The 18,918-nt window shown below is 39.7% G+C and overlaps 3 protein-coding genes across 4 annotated transcripts; 2 read left to right on the top strand and 1 right to left on the bottom strand.

Moving 5' to 3' along the window:
* Window positions 1–1,727: 1,727 nt before the first annotated feature.
* On the bottom strand, window positions 1,728–6,080 carry LOC135261098 (serine/threonine-protein kinase pim-1-like). Its single transcript, XM_064347010.1, has 6 exons — window positions 5,789–6,080; window positions 5,546–5,593; window positions 4,851–5,229; window positions 4,459–4,635; window positions 4,239–4,369; window positions 1,728–3,846 (listed from the first exon to the last, which is right to left on the bottom strand). Exons 1-5 carry the CDS (start codon window positions 6,008–6,010, stop codon window positions 4,263–4,265), a joined length of 933 nt encoding a protein of 310 aa, XP_064203080.1. The 5' UTR covers window positions 6,011–6,080; the 3' UTR covers window positions 1,728–3,846; window positions 4,239–4,262.
* Window positions 6,081–10,141: 4,061 nt separating this feature from the next.
* LOC135261096 (cathelin-related peptide SC5-like) lies at window positions 10,142–11,800 on the top strand. The gene is made up of 4 exons (XM_064347007.1): window positions 10,142–10,480; window positions 10,624–10,746; window positions 11,203–11,310; window positions 11,654–11,800. The coding sequence occupies exons 1-4, from the start codon at window positions 10,157–10,159 to the stop codon at window positions 11,699–11,701; spliced, it is 603 nt and encodes a 200-aa protein (XP_064203077.1). The 5' UTR covers window positions 10,142–10,156; the 3' UTR covers window positions 11,702–11,800.
* Window positions 11,801–12,385: 585 nt separating this feature from the next.
* LOC135261097 (serine/threonine-protein kinase pim-1-like) lies at window positions 12,386–16,722 on the top strand. 2 transcript variants are annotated; one of them, XM_064347009.1, is made up of 4 exons: window positions 12,386–13,859; window positions 13,905–14,166; window positions 14,318–14,365; window positions 14,639–16,722. In XM_064347009.1, exons 2-4 carry the CDS (start codon window positions 14,041–14,043, stop codon window positions 14,912–14,914), a joined length of 450 nt encoding a protein of 149 aa, XP_064203079.1. In that variant the 5' UTR covers window positions 12,386–13,859; window positions 13,905–14,040; the 3' UTR covers window positions 14,915–16,722. The 2 variants fall into 2 exon arrangements, with proteins under 2 accessions (XP_064203079.1, XP_064203078.1); XM_064347008.1 differs by having other exon boundaries at window positions 12,386–14,166.
* The last annotated feature ends 2,196 nt before the right edge of the window (window positions 16,723–18,918 follow it).

Below are 18,918 nucleotides of genomic sequence, written 5' to 3'. Positions count from 1 at the left end.
TTTTGGAGAATGGAAGTAAACAAATGCCACGTCCTCTCGATGTGTTTTTAGGTATTACTGAGAAAATCAGTATGCAGTGTAAATTTCAGTTTCAGGCCCAGATTAATAGCCAATGCTTACTGTGGCAGTCAAGTTGCACAATAAACTATGGCCTACAGAAAGATTAAAGAAAATGTCTACTTTGAAATGTTTTATGGGAGTATTGCAAGCCAAATATATTTGCCCCTCCAAACTATCTCATTGGTTTGGGGGGCGGCAATGATGCTTTGGAACTGGGGCTGTCGTATGAGATGTAAAAAACTTGAAATGTTCCTGTGCGTACACAAACACCAGAGTAGGCATGCAAAATTTTCTTTGCGGCTATGCAGATGTGCTGCAGGTCACATTTTTTCAGACGTTAGAATATTTTTCCAGTCCCCTCACACGAAGCTCCATAGGCTATTAAACCATATGTGTCAGATTAATTTTTGTGGGAAGCACTGAGGCGCAAAATTGTGGGCCATCAACTAGCCTATTGCAACACTTGCTGTTAACATTATCAGTTGTGCAAACGTTACATCATGTCATAATAATTATAATCCAGAAACGTAATATAGTTGACAGCCACTGAGAGTGAGCAAGAGAAGCCTTCTATTGATGGCTGTCAATGACAATACTGAAATAAAACAACAGTGACAAATACTATGCAATGCAAAATTGAAATATATAACATTAACACTGCAGTAAACTATGAAAACATGGCTGTGTATCAATAGTAAGTACATCACAGAAAATTTGACCATATAAGGACAATTTAGGGTGTTCATGGGGTGGAATTGTAAGCTAATTCACGGGCGGAAAAGGTAGGATGATTTATAATTTATAAACTGATTTTTTCATAAATTGATCTGTAAGTCATAGCCATATGCTCACATTTAGCTGTGAGTTAAGTTATGTGGTCATTTTTGAAGCTTTAGTTTTGTTGATGATCATCTGTTGATGATTTTACGACCACTGTTCCTCTTTATTGATGCACATCGCGTTTGGTATGAGCTGTTATAATTTTTGACACTGTTACCAATACTACATAAAAATTTTGCAGTTTTTGTGATGAATGAACCTGCAATTCAGGCACTGAATTTGGAACTCATGTCACTTGGGAAATTTACTTTTCAACGTGCTGGATGCCACAACTGTTTTATAACACACAGATCTAATTGGCATTAAAAAATATAACGCCACTGTGTAGCAGCCTTTGTAATTGTATTTTAGTCCCTTCAAATTTAAAGTACTTTTTCATAAAGTGTTTCCATTATTCTGTTCATGACTTGTAATTTCTGCTTACACTACAGTATATGAAAAGATGCCTTTTGATGGCCTGTTTTTTTGTATTTTTTACATAAATGCTAAATGACAAATAAACAATTCCCTTAAATGCATTAGAATGTGTGCCCCGCTTTCTAATATTATTCTTCTCATTTTCTTCTAGTAACCTAATATATGGAGCCCTGCTAGGTTGCAGAAGGTAAATTTCTGCAACGTCCTACATTTCATTTTACATACAGTCACTGACTTGCTCTTCTATGGCCTTTCTGATTTGGTTTGCTATTGTATGTTCTTTCTGATTTGGTTCCACCCAACTACACTCCTCATCTCTACTGTTCCCTACTATTAGAAAATTCACGTGTCACATATATTTATTAATTTTTATTGATTTTTTTTTTAACTTAAGGATAAAAAAAACCCTCATCAATCAATCAAATTTTATTTATATAGCGTATTTCACAGCAATTGTCGCAATACGCTTCACAGACAAGCCTGGCCTAAACCCCCACAGGAGCAAGCCTAAAGCAACAGTGGCGAGGAAAAACTCCCTGTGGCAGATGGGAAGAAACCTCGGAAGGAACCAGGCATATGAGGGAAACCCATCCTCCTCTGGTCGGCTCAGGGTGTAGATTGGTGACAAACATGGTCAGTCAGTCAATGTTTACATCGTTCAAATTTATTGATTGATTGATTGATTGATTTAAAAAAATCCCCATCATGATTTTAAGCACATCCCATCGCTGTAATGTCCAACTAGAGGGTGTGCACTAGACAGATGTGTCCTGTGTTTGCAACCAGCTACAGGCAGGCTCAATAGGGCGGTCATAGGATGGTCCTTCCCTGGGTGATGCTACGGCCAATCGTGGGTCAATGCCTGTCTCCGGTCAGTTGGCATTAAAGGAATAGTCCCAACTTTTTGGGAAATTTGAATATCGGCCAATTTTGCCGGTTAGATGATAAGATCGGTACTAATTTAATCCCTGTTTGTCCAGTACAAAAATATTAGACAATATCTACAAGCTGCATACTAACTGTGCTGCCTCTACGAATGACTGCAGGCAGAAGCAACGTTAGCTTTGCTAATTAGTGATGGAAATACACTTTCCAGCATCACCGAAAGCTGAGTTATTTACTCTTGCACCTTGTGAGTTCATAACGACTAAAAATAAAAACAGAGATCTCAGTATTTTAGAGGCAGCTAAAATCAGAACTATGACAACTAATCATGCATCCATCCACTGGGTGCAGTGATTAGTAGCTGTGCAGCACAACCTGGAAGTGTGGGTTGTCAGGTATGGAATACTATTGGCTGCAGTGGCAGCAAAAGGTCACACAGTCAAGGCACACATACCTGGCAACCCCAACTCAGGCTTGTATTATTTCGCTTAGCAGAGCTAACATTGCTTCCATCTGCAGCCATTAATAGAGGTAGGACAAGTTACCGTGCATCCCTAGATATATAGTCTAATATTTTTATACTGGACTCATAGGGATGAAATTGGAAGATCGTATCAACAAGCAATGTAAGTTAGCCAAAAAGCAAATTTCCAAAAAAGGGGAGACTATCCCTGTAACGTAGTCAGGATTTCTCCAGGGGTAAATGCTGATACCGTTTCATACTGTAAACTGTAGCACTCTTTTTGGTCCTTGTTGCAAGTAGCCATGTTTTCTGTCCAGCCGCCCATTTCTTCATCCAGTCTTCTTTCCTCCCAGTGGCTTTCAGGAAGACACAATGCTGTACTCTAAATGGCATTCTCCAAAAACATACGGTGCCAGCCTTACCCCGGATAGCATCCTCCAAATAGCGATGCTGCCAGCAAATCACAAAGCATCCGAATGGTTATCCTTCCAGCTAATCACCATGTCAAGACATCAAATGGCAACCTCCAAATGGTTATCCTCCCATCAAATCAGCATATTTGACCTCAAATGACATCCTACAAATGGCTATGCTGCCAGCCTATCACAAGTCAAGACACCAAATGACATCCTCCAAATGGCTATGCTGCCAGCTATTCACCATGCCGAACATCAAATGACATTCTAAAAATGGTTATCCTGCCAGCTAATCACCATATCTGACCCCAAATGACATCCTAAAAATGGCTACACTGTCAGCCAAACAACATGCTGGACACGAGGCATCATTCAAATGGTTATACTGTCAGCTAATCACATCGGACGACAAACGGCATCCCACAAATTGTTACACTGCAAGCCAATCACCATGCTGGAAACCAAATGACATCCTCTGAATAGCTATGCTGCCAGCCAATCACCATGTCAGACCCTAATGCAGCCATAAACCCTTGATTCTGCTTGGATAAGACCACCTCGGTCACAAACATGTTGTAGCATATCACACTGAGTGAAAATCAAAATGTCATACGACGTCCTCATACGAGATTTTCCTGCACTTGTAAAACCCTCCAGAACTGACGGGAGGACATTGCAACGATGGGACATGTTGATGGGGATTAAAATATATCTCCAATGGGAAAAATTAAATAACACTTGTCTTTGCCTCACTGCCACACCCAGCTGTCAAAAGGAGGGAAGAAACAGAAGATAGGTAGGTGAGTATTCTGTCTGGGATAAAAGGGAGCAGTGAAACTAACATGTAACACAAAGAATGCCAAGTTATTACTCGACTGATAATTGATCATTAAAATTATAGTTACTATAACACCTTTGCCAAGATAGCTATCCAGCTAGTAATTTCCTTTGTGACTAGCTAATGTGCAATTATATTTTAAATAAGGATTAGCACATCTCCCAAATTAATGCAATGCACCTCCAGTGCAACAGGCATCCTTGCCTTTCCTGATTTTCATAAATGAAATTCACTCAGCATGAGGAGTGCTCAGATGTACCTGCAGAGGCATTTTGTGATGTGATTTATACAAGTATCCCATCGTGTGAGAATTAAATACCTGACTGTGGGGTGCATCCACACGCTATACTCGGCTGGACTGCTGGAGCCAGGGGTGGCACTGTAGCTGCTCCAGGGTGGGCCGGTCTTTTGCCCGGGGCCTCAAACAGCACAGAATGAAGTCCTTGATCCCTGTTAGGGAAAGAGAAAAAACATTAATGGACAAGGAAAACAGAGGGTGCGCCCAAATGCCGCTCAGCCCTCTCCTGCTGGCTCCTCACCTGATGACAGCCCTGCACAGAACTCCACGTGCCGCATTTCCCTGCTGGTGTACGTAGTGAAGGGATCGTTACCGCAGACGATGTTATACAGGGTCACACCCACTGACCACACAGTCCCAGGGCCCGCCAGAAACTGTTCTTTTTCAAACCATTCAACTGGCAGGAATTCGGGGGTCCCTGATCAACAGACACAAGAAAAATCAGTATGCCATACCTTTTGGCATTTAAAAAAATTAGTCTTTGTCAGGATATAAAAAGAGTTCACACAGCAACACATAATTATTTCATGATTATGCAACATGCTATATTTCCGTATGCATCACAGTGTGACTGTTTGCTCCAGACATCTTCAAAACACCCACTAAGATGCATGAACTGCCCCGCTCACTGACCAGAGAATTCGTTGTATGCAGTGTGCTTCAGTGGGTCCCCACACCCAAAGTCGATCAGTTTGATCTCCTTTGTGTCTGTCTGGATCAGGATGTTCTCGGGCTTCACGTCGCGGTGAACCACTCCATGATTGTGGCAGTGCTGTAGCGCCCCAAGCAGCTGCCCGGTCACACTTCGCGCCTGGTCCTCATCCAGCACACCCCCCTGTTCCTGGCAGTACGTGAACAGGTCCTTGCAGGGGTCTGGACGCTCCATTGCCATTACATATGAAGCAGGTCTATCGAACCAGTCGAAGAGTTTCAGGATGTTGGGATGACTCGATGGGGTGTTAACCATCTGAAACAGTCCGACTTCCTTGGGCATGGGCATTTCCATTCCAGGCTGCGGAGAGAAATCAGGCAGTTTTGGTGAGAGCTGGCCAAATTAGCACATAACATGGGGTAGGTGAGCAAACTGCTAGCTAACAATTATATTTTCCTATTTTTAAATCCCATACCTTCTGTGTTGTTGACTTATTAGCCAAGTCACCATTAGTGTTATAACTCCACAAACGAGAGTGATTAAGCTTATATTAACACTTAAACCTGAACCTACCAGGTGTTTGAAGTTTGCGGTTTTAGTTCTCCCCGCCTGAGTTTCAGCTCTGCAAAATACAATATTCTTGTGGGACTCCATAAATTATGGAAGCGGTACTTACCAGCTGCAGTTCTTCATCGTCATCTTTCCTGACATATTTGAGGGCCACCTGAGAAAAATACATTTGAGAGATAAAATTGATATTTCAAACATGGTACTTTGTAACGTAGAAAAAACTTGTGAATGACTTAATGTGCTGTAAAAACTGGTTTGTCATGAGATGGAAAGTAAACATTTGGGTGTAGATGACAACGTTTCAATGGCTTGTTATTGGGTACAGAGCATAGAGAAGGTGAATTCTTACCGGCAGTCCATCAGATATGCGGATCCCTGCGTACACAGAGCCATATCCTCCTTGGCCGAGTAATTTTCCTTTTTTATAGAACTTGTTAACACATGCTGAAATAAGCAGGTAGACACCAGTTATTTCCCAATTAGTTAATTCCCAATTCCCTGCTTTATAAAAACAGACAAGATCCTTCAGAATGTCCCAAAAAGTTACAGATAATAATAAATGGAAGTGCATTCAATTTCAACTGTCTTCAAGATGTGATGTTTAACTTTAAAGACATCCCAATGCATTTACATATATTAATGTCTTGATAATAAAATAAACCACTTAAAGTCAACCGCAAGGCATCCTAAGACAATGGTGATGCCTACTAGCTATGCTAGTCAATATGGGCCTGTTGTTCATATAATTTTAATGGATAACAATATTACATTTCATTATTTGCTAAATAAATTTAGAAAAACAATGAAGGATCTGCCTAACTGCCCATGAAAAAGAAATGTTGCTGTGCAGTAGTGCATGATTGCTCAATGCTATGGTCCTAACTTTTCCGTGTGCTCTTAATTTTGCCATTGGAGCTGGAGAATTTGTCTCCATAGGCCGAGATGCTCTCTTTCTCTGGCTTTCTCTTCCTAACTGGTTCCTCCACAGAGGTTGGCAGTGCTCTCTTCTGCCCTACAGTTGTCCCCTTCTCCGGTACTTTTTCCTGAACTCTCCTCTCTGGTTAAAACGACATGCATTAGTCTGAATCAATCACTTCAAAAATGGAGGCTAGCAAGAACACGAGACCACATTACCTACAGACCAATTAAATATCTGGTCATTTACGTCAATGCATTTTAACAACATTGTATGATTTGTAGGTTTAATTGTGCTGCACACAACACTGGAATTAACAACAGTAGGAGGTATTTTTTCTATTCAACCTATTTCCAAGAAACTGCTTTCACCAACATAGTATTTGGTATGGCAGGTCAACATTGAATGAATCCACAGATATTGACAGCATAGTTTAACTTGGATAGTGTCACCAGATGTCTAGAATATTTAACTAACAACTGCAGCAGATTTCGCCTCAAAACCTATAGCACATCAGTACATACAAATATGTAAAAAAATAAATATTGCAGCAGAAAAATTTGCAGAACATGCAAATAGGATATTGTATATAATTTCTCTAATGAAAGTGTGGCTATTTAAAGCGCGTGATGTATCCTGCATTGCTTAAAGCGTACCTATCAAGAGATTATCTCTTGCTGCTACTGTATGCTACGGCTGTGTGGTAGCTTTTAATGTGCATTATGTTGGCATGCTAACCTCGAAGATGGTAAGGATCACGATTGACTTGTCTTGGGCTGAAGAAGTTATCACCATAGGTGTGTCTGCTCTCCTGCTCTGGATGGCAGTCGTCCGAGGCTGAATGGAATACAACAGAATCTGCCAGTCATGATCTTATTCAATTTTTCAAGTCATACACTGACCAGTTTTTGTCAGACAACACTTTTGATTCCACTTCCAAAAGGGATCGTCAGAACTTCCTAATTGCAATTTACATTTTATAGGGCTTAAATCTTAAAGTGTTAATTATAGTGTATGCCAATCTTGCATTATTAAATTCAGTACTGCGAAGGAAGCCTAAAAACGGTCTTACATGATATCTTCCTCTTCGGCATCCTTTTAATTTAAATAAGCAACAGACTAAATGACTAATGCTCAAATCGATCAAACGAGTGATGTTTCACTGTTTTCAGAAGTGTTTGGGGTTATTTTCCTCTTATATATACTTAGCCTAGAATGTTTGTTCTGTGACGTAAACAAAAGCACCGCTCTTATATTCACTGTGATATTCGAAATGATAAAACTGATTGCGGAGAATTTAGTTTCTAAGTACCGAGTTTAAACGTATGGCGACGAAGCCAAATGTGAAATAACTATAGGCCGGAACTACTGTAAGCTAGTTAACCAAATAGCTAAGTAATTATTTGGTTTGGTTTTGCTAATATCTCAGGTTTTGCAACAACATTTTGGAATAAAGGGTGCATTGATAACTATATCATCAGAAAGTTTGGCCTGTCTCTCTGCTGTGATTTGTGCTAAATGGGTTTGCGTGGGTAAAAATCACCCCCTGGCAGTTTACATAGGCTAACCAAAACCAAGTTTCCCGCATGAAATAGCTAAGTATAGGCCATTTCAATCGAAAATATGTCGCAATGTGTGGTTTGGGCTAACGTTATTCCAGTCAAAATCACTTTTCAGGTAGCTCTAAACTGTGACCTGAGGCAAATTCAAGAAGCTAGCCATGCCATACCTCTAAAATATGTTGGCTTTTTAACCATGGACATTTCCATCACAATGTCATTGTTTTTAGGCCTATTAGCCACGCAATGCTTGTTCCTGTGTAAAGCCTGAGACAGCGGTCGCCAAAATACATTAGACTACAATGGTAATACAAGCAAGATGAGCTGGTGAAGTGTGGCATATGTGGAGAAGGCAATGGTATTTACAGTTCTAAGAATATATAGCTATATTAAAACATGGCTACATTCAGTGGATCACTAGTGCCAGCCACATAGCTTGGTGAAGCGGATTACTCACTCCCATCAAATGACTCTCGACAATGGTAATAAAACTGGCCTTTAGATTTACACGGTTTTATTTTAAAATTATTTTCAAACTGATATACAAGTGAAGACATCCCAGGAGGTTAAGTTAAAATTCCGTACTTTTCCCTTTGAAAACAACTGCTTGATTGATGCCAGATGAGCATTTGGATGCGTTCCCGAGGAGTTTCCCAATGACAACATGCACAATAGTTACAGGAAAAACAGCAGCAAGGTAGAACGGAATGTGCTGCCCTGTGCAAAGCACCGGGGCATCAGAAGGGAAGGTAATGTAGGAGCGAATGAAAGAAAGAGAGAGAAAATAAATGCAATATTCGTATGAAATTCTAATAAGATACTTTGCTAATGTGACCATGTCATTCATTGTCAGGGGGAATTTTTTGGGTAGCATTCAGCTTTTCCACCCTGTCCTCTACAAGCATTCTCTCAAAATATACATTGTATTTTGTATTAAAACTGAATTAAGACATGACTTCAACATAATGCCCTCAACTGTAAAATATAGCCCCATTATAATGACAGACTTTTTTTTCTTGATTTGGCAGTTTAACCACACGTAGCTTTTATTAAAGAGTGTTTTAAAAAAAATAATTTTTGGTTTCATCAAGTAGAAATTACAGAACTTTTTATGCATAATGGTTGGGACATATTAATGCTATGTAAATTAGTCATGTCTAGTAGTTTGTCATATCCTTTGCATGGAAAGTCTGTGACCCTATAGAAATCACCGTGTGCTGAGTATCTTCTCTGCCAGGCCAGTACTGCAGCCATCTTCAGCTCCTGCTTGTTTTGGGGGCCTTTTAATTATTATTATTTTTTTTTTTCAAGCATATGAAAGCCATGTTCAGTTGGATTCAGATCATGTCAGCCTCTGTAGTTCTGTTTGTGAAGTCTTTTGCAGACAGTAGTCACTAACACATCCACATCTGCCTCCTGAAGTGTTTTGGATCTGTTGGACAGGTGTTTGAGGTGTGAGAGATTTTTCTTTATTATAGTGAGAATTCTTTGGTAATGAATTGCAGAGGTCTTCTTTGGCCTACCAGGCCTACTGAACTCACCACAGCTTTTGTTTTTCTTAATTACGTTCCAAACAGTAGATTTTGGTAAGCTGAAGGTTTGACCTGTGTCTCGGTTTTGACCTCTGTTGTTTTTCTTTTTTTCTTATTTCTCAGCCTGATAATAGCTTCCTTAAATTTCATTGGCACAAATCTGATCCTCATGTTCAACACCAATAACAGACTGACTCCAGACTCAATCAAAAGCCCAGAATAAAAACAAACTTGTACCTGCACTAAGGAAACAATTGAACATACCTGACTAATCAGAAACACGTTTGAAGCTATTTATCCCAAACATTATGAAGCCTCGAAATCGGGGTGGGTGGGGATGGTCTATGTATAAAATGTGTGGTTATTTCTGCATGGTGAACCAAATACCCCTTAATAAAAGCTGAGAATATGCATTTTATCCACGTTAGTTTTTTAAAATTATAAATCAAAATTGTGGAGTCAAATGAAGGAAAAAAAAGTCTTTGTCTTAAAAATTCACTGGATGGTCACTGGATATTTCCAAATGTTACTCATATTACTGCTTCATTAAAAAGGTGCACATAGGACTTATGGACTTCTTGTTTACACAGCCCTGCTTGTTTTTTTTTTCTTGTGTACTCACAGATGGAAAAGCCAGGATTGCACTTGTAATGATGTGTTTGTACTGGGTCTACAGAAACTTTCCAGAAAACTGAGTTTCACAACAGAACATGACCTTCCTGATTTCTGACATGATGGACGTAGATAGTCCCAAGGGGGCCATGTGGAGTTGCTTAATCTTAACCTTTAAAAAGCTCAGACCCCATGCTGTAATTGACCAATGTGTGACTGAGATGAGAAGTGAGACACATAAGATGAAGAGCTCTGTTGGACCTCTGCTGCTGCTCTCCCTTGTTGCTTTTGTCTCTGTGACATTGGCCAGGAGTGTCTTCACCTTTACAGATGTCCTTGCCGCGGCCACTGCAGACTTCAACCAGAAAAGCCAGGAGACAAAAGCTTTTGGACCTCCAAAGAAGGGCGCTTTGCGGTCAATGGTACTATATGTCTGCTTTTCACTTCTGTTGCCTGCAGCCTTGCAAACAAATGTGTCTCCAGCAGCAAATGTCACTTAAATATGAAACCTAAATGTTTGTATCTGAACTGTGGCTTTTCCTGTCTTCCCTCCCCCCTCTCTCAGTCGATGTTTGAGCCCGGAGATGGCTCCGTCATGATCAAGTCCATTACGTTTACGCTTAAGGAGACAGTGTGCCCCAAATCAGAAGACTACCTAAAGGAAGAGTGTGTCTTCAAGGACAATGGGGTGAGTTCACACTGTCCATATTATCCTCACAATGTTTAGTCCATACTAGTGATGGAAAGAGAGAGTGATCACACATAAACTGCAGAATGCTTGAACCTGCTAAAAGATTTATTTTCCCTTTGTGAAACAAGGTCATTATTTTATTTAATAAAGGGCAGTTTTTAGTGTAAAGTTTATGTGAGGCAGTGAGCTGTTAAAATTTTTTTAAATAGATGGCGACTGGACCTGCTGCTCATAGACCACTGTAATGCGATTTGCAAAATGCTGGCAGATCAACTGCTGTCAGCTGCAGCAGTCCAATAACTGCAGGGATAATGGGAAATCACGCAGATGATTATGTAAGGAATATGAGCCTCTTGAACTAGTGCCAGTAAAACATTTGCCTTGTGAGTCAGGTCCTTCCAGTAGGTGGCGACCCTGTAAGCTGATGGTTTCTCTGTTCCTCCTCATCTGTAGTCTCTGAAGAAGTGCTCCAGTACAGCTACAGTCCTCAAGTCACAGCCAGGAGAGGCAGCATCTCTGACAGTGTCCTGTCAGGAGGTCACAGACCCAGAGGAGCGCAAGGTACAGGCATTACATCTGATTAACCTTCATGGAACACATAAAATATTTAGCCAAAGCAAGCAATATGTCAGTATGTGGACTAAATCAACTTTTTATATATTTTTAAATATTGATGCTTTGACATACCATTACAGATAATGTTTTCTTGCCTTTAACATCAGAAAATGCATTTTCATCCACTCAGATTCTGAAATGATCTTTTTCTCTGTCATATTCCATCCCCTCAGGTCAAACACTGTGATAATCATCAGACTTATCTTTATTTTTCCAAATGTGCATCTGTTTACATTTCATATATTCAAAATTTCTACTCAGTAATTCTCACTTTTGTCCTGTTTTCTAGGAACTTTCAGAGCCTCCAAGTTGGACAAAATATTTCAGCAACTGGTGAAAGCTACATGAACCCACAGTATTCCAATGTTTGGGCCTATTTAATATGACAGCATATTACTTGATAATTAAAAATCAATAAACAATATTTTGAAAGGTACACAGTCCCTTGCAGAATTGTTCAGATCCTTGACAAATTCTGACATTTTACTGAATTACAAATGCTACTTTCATACTGTGTGATACTTCAATTGAAGTACACATACAGTAAGTATTCAAACCCTCTTCCCTGGAAGCTCCATGTTTTCACAGATTTTAAAAATTGTCCATAGGCCTCCTCCTATGACCCGTTAAAGTAACTGCCACATTTTCTGAATATAAACCCCATTCTGTTTAAGGATCATTGGTCAGGTACCAAAATTGAAAAAAGTTGAAAATGAATTCTAAAGAGCATTCTATGGAAGTAAGAGATGAAGTAATACAAATACATACATTTGGAAGAGGGTACAAAATAGTATTCAAGTATTCGGATATCCCATTGAGCACTGTTAGATCAGTAATCAGGGAGTGGAAACTGTGTCACACTACCCAGTTACTGTAGAAAAGACCTCAGAACTCAGCATCCATGCAAGAATAAGTCTTGTGAGGGAAGCCACAGACAGTCCAACAACTACTTTGGAGAGTCATATACTTAAAAGGAGTTGCACCAGTTAACCAATACGAAGAGCTCTGCATAAAACTGAGCTGTATTGGAGGGTGGCAAGAAAGAAGCCATTATTCAAAAAGAGCCATCTCAAAACCTGCAGTTTCTCTGAAAGTATGACTGACCCAGCTGAGATCTAAGAAAGGCTTTCTAGTCAGGTCAGACCAAAATGGAGCTTTTTTGGCCAAATTTCAAAGCACTATGTGTGAGATTATCCTAAAACATGACTCAAGAAATACCATCCCAATGGTGAAGTTGGGCATTAGCAGCATCATGCTGTGGGGCATCAGAAGGGCCTTAACATCTTGTAAAACTGAAGGAAGAATGGATGGAGCAAAATACAGAAAAATACTGGTTCTGTCTCCTAAAAAAAAAAAAAAAAAAACATTTTTTAGCAGACCAATCCCAAGCACAAGAGCAAAGCATAATTGTAGTGTCTGAAGAATAAGAAGGTGAAGGTCTTACAGTGGCAAAGTGAAAGTGCCAATCTGAACATTGTTGAGAATCTGTGGCACTATCTGTAAATTGTAGTTCAAGAGTGTCACCCAACCAACCTGAACAACTGGGAGAAAATCTGCCAAAATGAATTGGTAAAAATCAGTCCTAAGCAGTATGCAAAACTGGTAGCTGTCATTTCAGCAAAATGTTGTGATCAAATGTGTGTGAATGACCGTTTTATGTATGAAGCCTGGGATATCCATAATATACTATACAATATACTATTTGCATGCCCTGCAGATTTTTCTGCTGCAATATTTTTTTACAAATCTGTATGTACTGATGTACCCTTACAGATATTGCAGCACAAATTTTCTGCAGTTCTTAGTAAAATATTTTAGACGTCTGGTGACACTATCTAGGGTAAACTACGCTGATGTTGAGTCAAGATTATTTACACATTAATTGGGACTTTTTGTGGATTCTTTCAATGCTGACCTGCCGTAACTAATACTATGATGAAAAGCAGTATGGAGATAAAACTGTTAATTTCAGCAGTAATGTTATTGTGTGCTGCAGAATTGAACCTGCAAATCATTCAATGTTGTTAAAATGTATTGATGGAAATGACAAAAAAGATATTTCATTGGTCTGCAGGTAGTGTAGTCCTCTTATTGCTAGACTATTGTCTATTGTGTTCTTGCTAGCCTCCAATTTTTGAACAGTGAACAGGCTGTATTCTTATCCATGCATGTAGCCTACTTTTTAACCAGAGAGGGGAGTTCAGTAAAATAAAACAGAGGAGGGGACAAAAAGAAAAAAAAAAAAATCATGAATCATGAATTATCCATTAAATTCATATGGACTGTTAAGAGCCCCATATCGATTAACATACCTATCACCATTGTCTTAGGACACCTTGCAATTGTCTTTAATATCACTTTATGTGATGTCTTGATTTGTTTTATTATCAAGACATCAATATACAGTATGTTCAAGAAATGTAAATGCCTTGAGATGTGTCGACTAAAGGAAATATTGTGTCTTGAAGACAAATTGAACGCACTTCATGAAAATTGTTTTTTATTACTATATAATTCTTATTATATAGTACATTTTGAAGGATCTTGTCTGCTTTCATAAAGCAGGAATCTGCAAATGCTGTTATGTAATAGGGTAACAAGTGGCCTCTCCCTGCTTTATTTTAACACGCGTCAACAAATTCTACAGAATAAGACAATTGCTTGGGCAAGGAGGATATGACCATGTGTACGCGGGGATTTGCATATCTGATGGACTGCCAGTCAGAATTCACCTTCTCTATGCTGTGTGCCCACAAACAAGCCTCTGAAGTGCATCCTCATCTAGACTCCATAGTAACATGTGTACCCCTCTCCACATTTTATTGTCTTTGAGAGTCTGTATTACTCCATCATCACGACAAACCTGTTTTTATTGTACATTAAGGCATTCACTAGTATTTTCTTTATTGTCACAAAGTACTGTGCTTGCAATATCAATTGTAACTTTCATCAGGTGGCCCTCAAATATGTTAGGAAAGATGAAGATGAGGAACTGCAGCTGGTAAGTACCTCTTCCAATATTTATGGAGCCCTGAAAGTAGCCCCCATAATTTATGTATCTTACAGAGAAGAACCTAAAGCAGGCTGAAATAAAACTTTAAAACTATGAACACCTGGTAGGTTCAGGTTTACTCTTAATGTTAATAATTTGTGTTTGTTTAATTATAACACTAATGTTGACTTGGCTTATAATTCAGCAACAACACAAAATGCATGTTTTAAAAATTGGAAAAATAGATTGCTGTCACCAAAACTGCCTGATTTCTCTTCGCAGCCTGGAATGGAAACGCCCATGCCCAAGGAAGTCAGACTGTTTCAGATGGTTCACACCCCATCGACTCATCCCAACATCCTGAAAGTCATTGACTGGTTCGATAGACCTGCATCATATGTCATGGCAATGGAGCGCCCAGACCCCTGCAAGGACCTGTTCACATACTGCCAAGAACAGGGGGGTGTGCTGGATGAGGACCAGGCATGCAGTATAACCGGGCAGCTGCTGGGGAGCAATACAGCACTGTCAAACGCGGAGTGGTTCACCGCGATGTGAAGCCCGAGAACATCCTGATCCAGACAGACACTAAGGAGATCAAGCTGATTGACTTTGGGTGTGGGGACCCACTGAGGGACACCGCATCTCTGGTCAGTGAGAGGGGGCAGTTCATGCATCTTAGCAGGTGTTTGGAAGCTCTGGAAAGAAGTCATACTGTGATGCATCCGGAAATATAACTTGTAGCATCATTAAATAATTATCTTGGGACACTTTGTGTTGCTGTTTTTCCCAGTGTACGAGTGTGTTCCTATATCCTGGCGGGACAAATATTTTAACTGACTAGCCCTATGGTGTCCTGATTTTTCTTGCGTCTGTTGATCAGGGACCCCTGAATTCTAGCCAGTTGAGTGGTTTGAGAAAGAGCAGTTTCTGGCAGGCCTAGGACCATGTGGTCAGTGGGTGTGACACTGTATGACATCGTCTGCGGCAATGATCCCTTCACAACCTACACCAGCAGGAAAATGCGGCATTGTGGAGTTCTGTGCAGGGCTGCCACCAGGTGAGGAGCCAACAACAGAATGTTGAGCAGCATTTGGGCACACCCTCTGTTTCCCCTGTCCAGTCATGCTTTTTATTAGCTGCGACCGCAGCTCTATAGCTCTGTCTGTCGGTTGGTCGGTCGGCCGGTCCACAAAAGTGTCCCACCCCGTGGCGGCCACAGTTTTCGCCCCAGGAGGCTGAAATTTTGCATGGACGTTGGTCATGACCGGAAGGTACAGCTCAGGCCGAGTAACTCTCAGGCCGATTGATCAAGAGGGGGCACGGTGATGGGCGTGGCCTCTCACAAAAAGGCGCATAAATCCCAAATGGATACACAGATTTGCACAAGATTTTGTGGAAAGGTTGGTCATGAGCCAAAGAAGAGGTCACGTGTTTGTGTGAGGGTGTGTGCGTGGATGCATGCGTGTGTGTGGTCGCACCTATTGAGGATTCGCGCTTGTGCTGTTTCCCTAACAAGGATCAAGGACTTCATTCTGTGCTGTTTGAGGCCCAAGGGCAAAAGACCGACCCACCCTGGAGCAGCTACAACTCCACCCCAGCAGTTCAGCTGAGACACTTCATTATAGCATATGGATGCACCCCACAGTCAGGTATTTAATTTTCTCACGATGGAACACTCGCACTAATCACATCACAAAATGCCTCTGCAAGTACACTTGCTTGTACTTTGAGCACTCTTGATTCAAACCTCCACTGACATTAAGTACACTGTAAATATCACTTTTACAGAAATCTAAAATTTTCACCCCATTTGGTTGGATTCATTTATGTAAATCAGAAATTAAAAGTTAGCGAAGTGAATGACTGTTTGATGTCCGTATTACAGGTTCCTCAATAAAGCTCGATTGAGTTTGAACTACCTTACGTGTCAGCTTTCATCATGGATACTTGCCACGTTACAGCTTAGCTATATCCCGCGTCTTACGTCGATGACGAAGTCTTCAATTTCTTCAATCAGCTTCATCCCCTCTTCTGGCAAAAAGCTAATCGCGATTAGCTTAGCTAGCTAACGTCAGCTCATTAGCTAGCTAGCAAATATTAGCATAACTCACTTTCCCAACTTTTGTATAGGAAAGCTAACTATGGATCTGGAGAAGAATTTACTAGGTTTTCCTATATCACATTAGCAGCTAGCTAATCGCATTAGCTAGCTAGTTAGCTATCATTAGCTTGTTAGTTAGCTAATATTAGCATAACTCACTTTGCCAACTTTTGATAGTGATTATATTAAGACAACACTTAACAGCTTGAAATGCTAAATATTAAGCATATAAATTACCTCAAAATTCATCAAAATCGGCCCCCCGGGAGTTGAAATATGGCCACTTCTGGTTTAAACGGCCATTTTGAATTTTGATGTCAGAAATGGATTCAGCATAACCTCCAAAACCACTCCAAATAGTGTCCAGTATTATTACGTAGACTCAAAAAATTGTTGGATTTACTAAATAAATAAAATTGTTGGATTTGATTGATTAAATTCTAGACATGTTGCACACAATTAAGTATGTGACATCTTCAATTTAATTAGTCTGTCCTACCATTCTTAATAACATTGCATGCAGTCACTGTCAAACGAGTTTTTACAATTTTTTTTTTTTTGGTTATACTACCAAAATAAAGCCCTTTTGTACGGTGTAATGGCTGCCACTGTAATTTTTAGCTCACAACAATGGCTAATTTATGATAAATTAGCTAGCTAAATCAGCTAGTTCATGTACTGGCACCATAGCACAGGATGAAAATAGGCTAACATTGTGATTACCATCAACTACACTGACGATCAGTCAATCACATATGCGCACAGACGTTTTTGGTTAAACTAATTTTCTTCTAATTGTCCCATAGAGCTGCTGCTAACCTAGTAAGCTGTCATCGTTGGTTTTTGCCATCATCACTTTAATAAGGGGGACATATGGAAAATAGCTAGCCAGTAACGGCCAGATCCATCCCCCATTGCAATACTGGAGAAATAAGCCACGAGTAGTTGCTAACAACTGTTTAGTTAAACATATTCACTTAACTAGCTTAGCAAGCTGTTTAGCACGTTCCTGCTGTGCAAACAGAAGTGTAACGGATTCAGCTAACAACCTGCTGTAGGCTAGGCTCCTCCCAAAAGTAAATAGCCTAATATTGATATGACAGTTTTCATTGTCATATGCTATAGTCTAACAACACTTAAATTGAGTTATGAACCCATAATATTACTATGCCCAAAATAACAACATAATTCCCTTTATAACCATTAGATAATGTTACCTCGCTAGTAAGCTAGTTAGGCTATCGTATAGCTAATAACAAGCTAGATGCTGTTCCCTTAAAGTAAACCATTTGATATATTTCATCTAATGGGACAGCACGTAACTTTTCTCTCTTCTGTTCAGCCTAGAAAATTATTTGATCCAGGAAAATGTAAAATGTTATTAGCTGCTTCTATTGATTAACACAATGTGATAATTCACGCTGGAGCGAGTTCGATGAATTTCTACAACCCTCAGGAAATACATGGCAGACTATTTCTGGGCCATGGCAGCCATCTTGCAGTGGTGCCACATGCAGAAGTATCCAATTGAAAAGTATTGATGGAACCACAGGCGGCAGGGTGGTGGGAAAAGGCCAGACGTATGCACCTAGTTAGCAATATTTCTAATTAACAATATATGTATATAAGAAAAAGATATGAAATATATATTGGCCATTTTGTTTTAATTACGTAATACTCAACCATGTTATGCTTTTTAAAAAAATTGTAAATGTAATGTTAGGTAACGTTAACTTTCATAAACCAAGCAAAGTTAAACTCTAACGTTAAGCCTAATGTTAACGTTAGCAATACGTTAACTAAGTTAACTAAATTAACGTTAAAGTAACATTAACATATAGTTGTATTGATAACATTAGCTGCTATGAATGTGAACGTTACTCGACATTAGCATTAATTAAGCTAACGTTAATTTAATTATAACGTTATATCTAGATGTTTCTATAATCTAGTTTAGCAGGTACATTGGCTGTATCTAAAAAAATTATGGTCCTTTTAACTTCTTACCTCACTGTTGGGTACTTTTGCTTTAGAAAATCTCGGGATAATGGATTCCACATGGAAGCTGGCGTTTAGTAACTTTAGAAGCCCCCAAGCTATGCATTTCTGAATACAGGCAGTAGGCCTAATGAAAATTTTTTATCATCAGATTGTATATTGACACAGCTAGCCAGTGACACAGGAACAAATCTGGCGGTCGCTAGCTAGCTATCAGGCTTCTGTCTCTCTGCCGTGATTGAAATGGATGTGCGCCATTAAAATCAGCCATGTCCCATTTTCATAATCGAAAGCAGGTTTCCCATGTGAAATATGTTTAGACTATTACAAAATGTAGCCTATCTAAGTAGCTTGTCAAACTATGGCTGTTTAGCTATTTTAGCATTCTCAAGATGATAGTTTGTTCTGTCAATATTGCCGAACTGTGATATTCTGGGGCTGTAAAATAGGCTTCTTTTTT

Source organism: Anguilla rostrata, chromosome 8 (assembly GCF_018555375.3).
Source record: "Anguilla rostrata isolate EN2019 chromosome 8, ASM1855537v3, whole genome shotgun sequence".
NCBI lineage: Eukaryota > Metazoa > Chordata > Actinopteri > Anguilliformes > Anguillidae > Anguilla > Anguilla rostrata.
Note: the sequence above shows the minus strand (reverse complement) of the source record. Positions and strands in the feature narration are given on the sequence as shown.